The sequence below is a fragment of the Porites lutea genome, chromosome 8 (genome assembly GCF_958299795.1).
Source record: "Porites lutea chromosome 8, jaPorLute2.1, whole genome shotgun sequence".
In the NCBI taxonomy this organism is placed as follows: domain Eukaryota; kingdom Metazoa; phylum Cnidaria; class Anthozoa; order Scleractinia; family Poritidae; genus Porites; species Porites lutea.
Window position 1 is genome coordinate 20,331,340 of NC_133208.1, and position 11,468 is coordinate 20,342,807.

General features: G+C 38.3%; 2 protein-coding genes across 3 annotated transcripts in view; one reads left to right on the forward strand and one right to left on the reverse strand.

Annotated features, from left to right (window-relative positions):
- Positions 1-577: 577 nt before the first annotated feature.
- On the reverse strand, positions 578-4,026 carry LOC140945634 (uncharacterized). The gene is made up of 4 exons (XM_073394658.1): positions 3,977-4,026; positions 3,127-3,877; positions 2,044-2,174; positions 578-1,223 (listed from the first exon to the last, which is right to left on the reverse strand). The coding sequence occupies exons 1-4, from the start codon at positions 4,019-4,021 to the stop codon at positions 1,173-1,175; spliced, it is 978 nt and encodes a 325-aa protein (XP_073250759.1). The 5' UTR covers positions 4,022-4,026; the 3' UTR covers positions 578-1,172.
- Positions 4,027-4,081: 55 nt separating this feature from the next.
- LOC140945644 (protein archease-like) overlaps positions 4,082-11,468 on the forward strand; it is an 8,962-nt gene continuing 1,575 nt past the window's right edge. The window contains exons 1-8 of one of the 2 annotated variants that reach the window (XM_073394667.1): positions 4,082-4,242; positions 5,441-5,465; positions 5,941-5,951; positions 6,399-6,430; positions 6,859-6,937; positions 7,361-7,443; positions 9,998-10,050; positions 11,397-11,433. In XM_073394667.1, coding sequence (XP_073250768.1) covers positions 4,197-4,242; positions 5,441-5,465; positions 5,941-5,951; positions 6,399-6,430; positions 6,859-6,937; positions 7,361-7,443; positions 9,998-10,050; positions 11,397-11,433 — 366 coding nt within the window. In that variant the 5' untranslated portion in view covers positions 4,082-4,196. Of the gene's footprint in view, positions 4,243-5,440; positions 5,466-5,940; positions 6,101-6,398; positions 6,431-6,858; positions 6,938-7,360; positions 7,444-9,997; positions 10,051-11,396; positions 11,434-11,468 lie in introns of both variants that reach the window. The other variant, XM_073394668.1, reaches the window with a different exon arrangement.

The window sequence follows — 11,468 nt, forward strand, 5'->3', positions numbered from 1 at the left end:
AACCTAAAAAGGAAAACTAATAGAAGAACAAAAAAATGGAATAATTACAGCGAAACCTCTATTAAGCGGACCCCCAATTAAGCAGACAACCTCTATTAAGAGAACGCAAAGTCGGGTCCTGAAATAAACGTCTTATATTTCCCTTAAAACGAACCTCTATTCAGCGGACACCTCTATTAAGTGGACGCAGACACTAAAATAAGGTGTATTTGGTTAATTTCTATTGTTAAAAACCTCTATTAAGCAGACACCAGACTGAATTGACACTCGTAGTATTGGATTACGTCCTTGAAATACGGACTGGAGTCAGTTAATGTTGTTACATTTACAAACAAATTTAAGTAGGTAATGAACTTGAACTCTGGATAGCTTCTTTAACAACATGCAACCTTATCACAGTACAGAGTAAACGCTGAATTTTGATCGCTAACAAACATTGCACAATTTTTACAACCTCTATTAAGTGGACATTTGGGAAGGTCCCGAAGGTGTCCGCTCAATAGAGGTTTCACTGTATATGATACATGTAGGTACCTACATGTAGAAATGCATGGATGAGAGAAGAGGTCTGCACATCATCATGTATGCCTGGTTTGGTGGAGAGGGGATAGGGGTTACATTGACTAGTAGTCATTAGCATGTGCTAATAACTGCAACCTTGAATAGATTGAGAAACACACAAAGTAGTGATAGTTTGCTTCATCATTTGAGTCCATTACAAATCACCTTAAATTGCCTGGATGAAATGCAGAGGTCAGGTAATAGGAAACTTCGATCTGCAGAGGTTGGGGTATAGGAAACTTTGATCTCAATTTTTTTCATTTTGTGTATTGTACACTTTACAGCAAATTATGTAGATATCTTGTTAAGTGTCATTTGTTCTGGGAAAGAAATATCCGGTTCACTGATGCATTGGTGTAACAGCAGCCCTAAATGGCTTGGGTAGTAGGTGTTATCTCATTTGTATTATGGAGGAAGGAATTGTAGGAACAAAGTTTGGGAACAATATGCAACTGTCCATAAGGGGAGGTGTGCATCTTGGGCAGGTGTGCGCAATGAGAGGTTTGCACACTGCACGGTGTTCGGCAATATCTAACAATTTTTATACCAGAACTCTTGACAGCCAATGGAAAACCAAGTTCATAATCTGCTGCTGAGTCCCAGGTGATGGTTCAATCAGAGCCACACTCTTGATGTGACAGGTCCTTTTTTAAATTCAGGTACTGAAAACAACAACCGTAACAAGTAATCAGTCATGCATAGTAATCTCAACAAACACCACTGGTACTGGCACAAAGTGTAAACCAGGAGAGAAATGGAGAGTTCTCTTTCACTTTTAACAGAGGCCAGAGTGGAAATTCCCCCCCCCCCCCCCACCTCACCCACCCTTCTTGCCAAAAGAATTCCTTATTCCTTTTTGTTAAATCTTATGATGCAAAAGTTCTGCCACTGAAGTTTCATTTGAATGATAACATGAATGGAGGATAATTGTCATCTTCCCGTCATGCAATGCAGTCAAACTACATCAAACGACCCTGGAAGGCGCTTATTTGAAATTGATGCCGTGTTATATATGTGAACTGTATTGATTGCACTGTACTATTTGAAGAGATCCTCAATGTTTCCTGTTCCTTTGCTACAAAAAGGTTCTTATGATAGGATTTTGTCCACAGATTCGAAAGTTAGAATGATACATACAGTACCACTTAAAGGTAAGTTGACAGTCACTTGTGTCTCAATCCTTGAGACTCGATTCTCGAGAGTAGATTATCGATTCTCAAAACTTTTGAGGATGGAGTCTCATGTCTCAGTGATCACGGATCAAGTTTCAATGTTCGTGTCAGGAAATATTATGACCTTCTCGTGAGAGCGCACTTGTTAAAAGTGTACACTAAACTTTTATTCTAAATATTACTGCTCCGTGTTTTTGGGTGAGACTCATTTGCATCTCACTATTACCACATGCTTGTACTAGAAGCGTGCTTAGCTTGGTAAAGAAAAATAACATGTAGTAGTAGATAATAAAGGAGTCTAGGCTCTTACCTTTTTCCTACTTTGTATTGCTTGCTCTGTCCAAAGTAATTCCATTCCAATGTGATCTCTAAGTTCACATAGTTTAACAGGATCAGTGGGAAGGTCGGTAAATGCTGTTGTTTTGTCATCTTCCACTGGATCTGACAAGAGACACGTACAAGACCGGATTGATGGGCAGAAATAAAACAATGTATTGCATGTCTACAGTGTATAACAGGCTTTTCATTAAGAATTCTAGAAGCAGGAGTATGGGGAAAGGGGTAATGTTACAAGAGAAATATTTTGAAAGAGAATCCTCATCTGAATAAAAATAGTCACAGGCAACCGAACGTTAGCAGGAGAATTTTTCATTGAAAACAGAGAATTCTCCGATCTCTGATCAATGCCTAATGAACACCCTGGTAAAACAAATTAATGCTTGCTATGTAGGCTAATCTATAGCATGTTCAGAGATGCAAGCCTGTGGAAAAACGTCCAGACTGTCTGTTTTGCAGTGCCCCTTAACCTCACCCCCCATCTCCCCAACCTTCATTAATGCAAATCAACCTGTTCCCAAATCATAACATGTGTTTGGCGTAGGATTTTATACATAACCTTGCTGGAGGAATAGACCATCAAAATTAGCTTTTTAAACGCCCAAGGGTTGGGGGGGAGGGGGGTGGGGCAGGGATGCTACTTCGGATTTCAAGTGAAATTTGGAGTACCCCCCTCTATGGTTTAAACAAAGCATTCTTGTCACTGATAATAATAATGTACAAAAATGCCACATAAACAGTGCAGTGAACCCCTGCTGTACGGACACCAGCTTAATACTGACAACCGTATATAACAGACAGTTTGTCCCGACAAAATAGAAGCTTAATATATATTTTCTCTAAAATTAATCCACTTAATACTTACACTATGGTGTGTCCCGTTGGTGTCTGTACTAACAGGGTTCCACTGTACAATGACCAAAAAAGAATTTTTTTAATTTTGGTGAAAAATGGGCTAAAGTCCTTACAGCCCCATCTATTTTTATCTGTCTAAAAGTTTTAAATTAACACTGTCCCACACTGTATAACTGTAAACAGCAGCTGTTTGTTAGCTTACCAAATGATCTGTCACTCATCCAACTTTCACTGAGAAGTGCCTGATCCCTCAGATAAGATCTCCTTTGCCCCAAATCCATGGGCGATGCTTTAGATCCATTGTTATGTTCTTTTCCCTTTACCTCCTGGTTACTGGACAACAGAGGATTGATAGCGCCATTTAAAGGAATATCTGAAGAAGAATACAATGTTCTTTCTTGGGGTAATCTATCAGCCCCAAAATCATATCCTCTCTCTTCGAATTCTTCATGACCACCTAAATTTTCTTGCCTCTCAAGACTTTTCTCTGCAGGGTGAGGCCTTTTTTCGCTTCCACTTTCCATTTCGACAACCTCATTCTCCGGAAGAAATTCTAGGTTCTTTCGAAAATCATTATCACATCTTGCAGATCTTGAAGTTCTTTCCAGTATAGTTCCTTCATGGTCTATAATTTCCTGGTTTTCAACTTGATCGGTATGTAATTCATTTAATATTTCATTTCCAAGTGAATGACCACCGGTCTCGTCGACGTTGCTACAACTACGCCATCCCTCCTTCCTTGTTATTTCATTGTCATTTTCTCTGCTAACAACGTTTGATTCATCATTTGTGCTCTTAAATAACTTGGGATCGGAAGTTACCAGTGGCATCGCTAAACCCTTTTTCTTCCAGCACACGAATTTTACGTCGCTTTCTAACTCTTGTAGAACTTCTTCAAATTCCTTACGGACTTCTTGGAGTTTTTTACGAACTAGGAATCCTCGAATTTGTGCCTGTTGATGGGCATACAAAACAAGACAATATTTAGATAATCTTGTACAACTTAGTAATCCACAAAGTTGTCTTGGGACAATGGTTTCTATTTTGTTTACCTGAATAACAACAACAGCATTGACGACACTCAAATCTGCCGCCATCTTGGTCGAAGTAACGCTTTTAGGCGCATGCTCTTAACGTACCAAATAATCGCAGGCGCAATCAGTATGGCGGACGGTTGAACGAGATAGAAGTGATGAAATTGTGGTGAAATCGAAGTCATCAGCTTAAGGTGTTTGCATTTTGCGCGGTAGGAATCTCTTTTTGTCCCTTAACATGGCTGAAAGTTCTGCAAGCGGAGAAAAAACTGTCAAATATGAGTGTAAGCATTTACTATTAAAGGAACAGTAGTGAAATGTTAATACTACTTTCACTACATACAGTTTAGTTTTTCACATCGATCAGTACTAACTGACTACTATTATAACACGGGATCTTCATTTCAGTTTTCACAAATTAATGTATAAATTTATTCATGTCTTGTGGTTCAGAAATTCTATTCTTGGTTTAAATTTTTTTTATCGTTTTGTTTCAAACTCATTATCATGATTAACCATACCCAAAAACAAAGGAAAATATAATGTAAACCAAGGGTAAAATTTAACCAAGAAGCCTTCATTTCTGGTTCATTTTGTACAATTGTGTACAATTTTCTCTATATTCATTACTTTTTTGTTAAGAGTAATGCATGTATACTGTACATAGAGGATATTACACGGTGGCGCGAAGATATGAATTTTATTTTCGAGTGGCAGAACAATATTTTACGAACGAGCGCAGCGAGAGAGTAAAATATTGTTTTTGCCACTCGAAAAATATTTTATAGACAAGAAGAAATCAATAAAATAATAGAGGGAAATGACCAAAATTATGTCATTGATAAACTCACGTGTGAGATTCAGGTCCCAGATGTAGTTTTTATGAATTTTACGAGTGGTATATTTTCCAGTAAAACACTCGTGTCTATATAATAAAAGGTAGTAATACATATACTAGGGACTTTAAGCAAAATCACTATGATGCCCTCTACTACAGTAGCGGGAAGTAAAAAAGCCCTCAATAAATGCAGTGCGTACATGTATGTTTGGAAATGACCTTAATTGCCGTGGCGTCAAATCCTACAACGTGAAGACCTGTCTTGTGTTGTAATCACTCTTGCGTGAGTATAAAGTTCAACTTTTTCCCTATTTTTTAGAGCAACAGGTTTTAAAACCTATCACAGATTGTTTTCACTTCTCAAGAAACTATTTGACGCTTCTGGTTTTCTAGTAATTACATCTTCCCTACCTTTTACTAACAGCGAAAGCAAATGAGTGGGAAACCCCATAATTACTGTTTGGGTACAACTTGCTTAAAGTTGAAATTTGGTGGGCTACAGCAGCGTACCCCCCCCCAGGACTCTATATCCATGACCTCCGTAAGGAATGTTGCCATAGTGATTTGCAATAAGTCCCTATTAAAGCCAATGCTGAATAGACTCATCTCTGTCTCCTTTTTTCTTTTTGTCTGTAACGCTACAGATTTGGATCATACAGCTGATGTCCAGTAAGTACCACTCACGTCCCCAGCAACTGCTGAGCTAAGGAACTTGTCCCTTAAAAGTTAGCATAGTAAGGGCCTAAACAATCTAGGCACAGCAGAGAGGTTTCCATAAGAATCCCTCAAGTGGAAATCAGTCCAGCCACCCCTAGCACAATCAAATCCACTGGAATGACTTGCATGATGTGATATTGTGATACAGATGGTCCCTAGGAAGGAGAGCCTGGGAAACTACAAGATTTGTTAATAGGAGAAATTTATGCAACAATCACTTTTATTCAAAGATTCATCAAAGGTGGTGTAGTCCACTGCTGCTTATTTGTGAGGCACCCTGCAGGATACATGCAACTTGGAATAAATAATATTGTCAACACTAACTGAAAACTTCTTTATCTCCCAAAAATTTACATAAAAATTGTGTTATTAGTATCATTGTTATTATCATTACTAATCAATTATTATAATTTATTTTTTTTGGCAGACTCCATGCTTGTATCCTTTTATGAAGATGTGGAAATTGTACATGTATATGAAAAGTTAATTACTATTGCGGATATTTCCTCTGTGTTATATGAATGATAATTCTCAGTATCGCCCATGCATCTCCTTTTTCAAATATCCAACTGATTATTATGTTACTGGTATGTTAATTTCAGTTATTGTTTCTTGTCCTTATTTGTGAGCCACAAAGTCCTGGGTTACTAGTAATAATGTTACCCAGTTAAAGTCATTTTTTTTCCTCTGAAGTGATACGTTGCATTATTTGTACAATTGTAGTTGATGACTGCAGAGATCGAGCTCAAGTTCTATTGTAATTCATTTTGCCACTAGTAAATACATTTGTAGATCCCACTTTATTTCCTAACAACTTTTTGTAGTATTGTTAAATAATTTCCTTTATTCGAAATAAATTGCTGTTGACATCTTTGAACTAATTAGGGGGTGACAATCTGAAGGAAGCCTTTGAACAGGTATAATTTTTTTTAGTTTGTATACATGATCAGTTTTATACTATGTCTCGTTTTAAGCCTCTGTTTTGATTCATTTTGTTTAGTAGTTAATCTGGCAGGGGGAGGGCTTACCTCAGTCAACTTTTTGCTCAGTATGTGCCGCTGGCTTCTCAGAACCCCTTTAGAACCCATTATAATCTATTCTCTGGCCAGTTATTATATACTGCATCTTAGCTTTTTGGGGGCAAATGTGATTGTTGTGATCCAAACTTGTTTATGCATCTACCTTGTAAAGCCTTTGAACTAGGTCATTCTGAAGTGTATTGCAACAATTGCCTTAGTGCATTAAGTTTAACACATCTCCATTAGCCTGTTACTAGGAAGTCCCCCCTGGGTACTTTGTAGTTAATGTACAGAATAATTTCTCATCATTTTAATATTGTGTTAAGGTAGCAACAGCCATGTTTGGCTACATGACAGATTTATGCACAGTTGACATTGTGAGGGTAGAAGAAATTACAGCAGAAGGTATCGTTAGATTATAATGTTTCGTTCAACCCATATAATCTGTCGGATTGTTTTTTAAAAAGTATTTTCTTCTATTTTCCATTGAAAGTAAACCATTTTACTTTTATCTTCCTTTGAAGTTGCCCCAGTACTTAATCATCTCTTGTGTAATCTTATGTCGTGGATTAGAGGACAACAAGATGCGGTCATCTTTTATCCAGTTATATAATTATCTCGTAAGCCTGTCAGTATTACATAGTCATTGTACTTTGTGCGCATATGCTTCAAATAAATGCATAACAATGAGCCCATGCATTCGAAGATTTCCAGATATTACAAGGACTTTCTTGTTTATAGCCCTTCATTTCCTATAACTGTGAATGAACCTCACAACTGTCATAAATACTATTAAATATTTGAGAAAAATAATATGACTTTTATCAGGTGATGACATGCTTGGTCTCTTGTTCCATTTTCTGGATGAACTTCTCTTCTTGATGTGTGCTGACCCATACTTCATAGTTAAGGTAAGCTTGAGGTATTTCAGCTTTCATCATGCCATAACAAATGACTCAGGCTATATTCACACTAGATGAATGGTGAACGGAAAAACTGTTAAGGATGCATGACACTTAGATAGCAGTTAGATAGCAATAAAAGACATTCATGACACTGTCTGATAATTTGTCATAAATATCATCCTTTGAGCTATGCATTCACACTGTACTACATGAAGGTAACTTTTGTGCCAGCAAAAATCATACCAGATAGGTATTTGTTCACACATAAGAACGGAGATTTTGGCCCTCCAATCTCATAAGTGGAGCGTCACATATGACATAGTTCCTGTTATACACTTTGGTTTAGTGTGAAAAGGTATTCAGGCTGTAGCAAAAGTAAAAATTTACTGTAAGTCAGGAAGAGAAAGCCACTGTCATCCCTAGGTATCCCAAATCATCCCAGTCATCCCTTGTCATCCCAGCCTTCCTTAGTCATCCCTTGTCATCAAAGTCATCCAGACTCGTCCCAGTTATCCCTAGTCATCCCTAGTTATCCGGAGTCATCTCTAGTCATCCCTTTTCATCCCAGTCATCCCAAGTCATTCCTAGTCATCCTGTCATCCTAGTCATCCGTAGTCATCCCAGTTATCCCTATTCATCCAAGTTATCCCTAGTCATCCCAGTTATCCCTAGTCATCCAAGTCATCCCTAGTCATCCTAGTCATCCCTAGTAATCCCTGGTCATCGAACTTATGCAGATTCCTCCCAGCTATCCCTCATCCCTAGTCATCCCAGTCATCTCTAGTGATCCCTAGTCATCCCAAGTTATCCATAGTCATCCCTATTCATCCCTTTTTATCCCTGCAGTCATCCCAAGTCATTCCTAGTCATCCCAGTCATGTCTAGTCATCCCTAATCATCCCAATGATCCCTGATCATCCCTTCCCTAGTCATCCCAGTCATCTTAGTCATCCCTAGTCATCCCTTATCATCCCAGGTATCCCTAGTCTTCCCAGTCATCCCAATCATCCCAGTCACCCTGGTCATTCCAGTTATCCCTAATCATCTTAGTCATCCCTAGTAGCTTCAATTATCTCTAGTCATTTCAGTCATCCCAGTCACCCCTTGTGATCACAGTCATCGCCAGTCATTCCAGTCGTGGTTGTCATCTTTAGTCACAAGGGAGCATCTCCCTGGTCCAGTTACCTGAAAACTGGTTAGCACTTACCTCAGAAACAACCTGTTAGAGTAAAGGTCTAATGGGGAACACAGATACAGATACATCAGCAGCAAACGATACCGTGATTGGTTGAAACAAACTGTGACAGCAACAAATACGAGTAGCGTAGGAGCCGCTCCTAATTGGTCGCAGGAAACAAAGACATGTCATTCTTCCAACTGTTTTAGTATAGTTTGGGGTTAGGGAAATGCACCATTGGTGACTTCTCTTCCGAGCAGCTGCTACATGTACATGGCCCACAAAAACAAGCGCAATTTCTTTGTTTGCAAACTCGAGACGAGATGGCCCTGTTGGTTGACGAAAAAAAAATTCCCAGAATTTGCATTTAAAAGAGTTTACAGTACAGCTCAGAGCTCAACGGACACGTAAAAAACACGCACGTTTTCTGCGTTAACGTAAAATCGTTAACTAGTTTGAAAGCGCATTTCGACGCATTTTTGAAACTTGCTTGCTTAATGCTTCATTGTTTTCGCTTTGTTTTCCGTACCCCGGGTAACTACATGTATAACAGATATAAAATCGAGAACAAGCTTAGCCTATCGAGAATCGAGTCGAGGATTGAGTTTCGCGAGACAGAAAACAAAAGATTCACCCAATAACCAACATGGCTGCCGTGATGTCAACTGCAAAGCAGCAGAAGTCACACCGAAATACAGAGAGGAAGTCCCTTGTCAAAATGAGAAATGGACTTACCATCTCCCTCTCCATTAAAGAGGGCCTCTATTCGTAGATCGTAGGATTGAAGTTTCAAGAACCATAGAATTTTCCGTCTCTTTAATCCTGTTTTCTTCAGTCTATATGGGAAATATTTGACTATGGGTGTTAGTAAAGGTTTCAGGGGGACCCAACGAGAGTATAGTTCAAAACCACTTAAACATAGCATTGTTATTTAAACAGTAGATATAGGCATATTTTTATCCCCTAAAAAGTTTTCATCTGTTCGGATTTGCTAGCTGAGAGTCTAGTGATCGGAAAATTATAGTGATCAAAACTACCTTTTGGAAAATTTCAGCCAGAAAAAAGGCTCCCGAAAATTCTAGGTGACCTTTTTAGGGTAAAAATACCATTTTTGAGATGTTCGAAAATCCTAGGAGAGGCAGGCAAGCAATAAATTTTACAACAAATATTCCGAAAATTCTAGATCTCAAATCGTCTTCCGAACAGATATTTTCCAAAAATCTACGTTGTGTGCCCCTGAAAGTTTGTTAACTTAAAAGTTCCTGTTACTTATTTCTACTTGACAGAAGTTGTTTGCACTTTGGCTCAATCTCGAGACAATGTGAGACTCATGTTGGATAGAAACTCAAGAAAACGTTTATGTGTATTTTGCTAATTTGATAGGAAGTTGAGATATTACAATTCGATAGAGAAAATTTCAAGATCAGAGCGGTTGGGTAAGTTGATAATTAATAACAAGTATGAGTTTAGAATTTTCATAAACGTTTAAGTAGATAATTAAAAATTAATGGTTAATTAATGACTTTGATATCCTTTAATAATAGTTAACATCATTTTTTGATGAGGTTTTTGTGATATTCACAATAATCATCAGCCAGATCAAAGGCCAACGTTGATAACGCTGAGATTACAAAAACTGGATCTAATTATTATATAATTGTTCTACGAAACAATATAACATAAGTCTATTGCAAAATTTTGAAAAAAAAGAACTTCTAGGTACGAAAAGTCAAAACTGGCAATTTTGAAATAATTCAATAAAGAAGACAAAACATATTTTCAACAAACATTAATATAACATAAGTCCAACACAATATTGTGAGAAATACATACAGAAGTTTGGAAGGATGGCCGGACGGACGAAAAACACACACAGATGCTCCTTGCAATAGTCAAAGTTTGGAATGTCAAATTTTAGCATCTCACCCCCTAACCTACGTCTTTCACGCGTTACGTGGTGGAGATTAATCAAGTTCGGTGTGTTCCTATTGAATTTTTAGTCCGAGAGATGCAATCAGTTGTTCAGAACTTCCTCGTTTCAAAACACTTTCGGAGGCACAATAATTTGAGCTCAAGTTAGGCCACAAAGCTTGCAAAAATCTTGTCTAAAATATCTCGTTCTCCCAGTCAATGTTGCTCTCTTGATCTGGCACCCTCAACGACCTGACTATAGAACTGAGAACTTGACAATTTTCAAGTGGTCTTTCTTTTCTGGGACTTGATCTCAAGCTCTCCTTAGTCTCCTTCCTATTTCGCCCTGCCACCAGAGTGCGCTGGAGAGCTTGCTTGCAGACTTGTTAGTCATTTTAGTCTGCGGATGTGTTGTGTGATTAAAACCTCATAAAATTACAGTAAAATACTGTACACTGATTACTATAAACCAAAGGCCAAGAGAGGAGGATTCTATATCAGTAATTCAAGTCAAGAAGTTTAATACCTATCCTGAGAAAACTGACGACATTTCGCGACACCACCAACGGTTTCTCCGCGAAATTACGTCTGAGAATCGAGTGCAGAAATTCCATTCTGGTTACGCATCACTACCCAGATCTGGGTACTGCTTCTGATTGGTCGTGCCGCATGTGAAATTTGCCTCAACCAATCAGAAGCACTACTCAGATCTGGATAGTGACACGTCATCAGTATGGAATTTTTGCGCTCGTTTCTCAGACGTCATTTCGCGAGGAAACCATTGGTGGCGTCGCTAAATGTTGTCTGTTTTCTCAGGCTACAATTTACCTCTACTCCTTTAACACAGTTTTATCCTTGTTTGACTTTTTAGGAGAGGTGAAGAGTTTGACCTGAGTAAGCATCCCCAGGTAATGTGTGGTGAAAAGACCTCAACATAAACTGA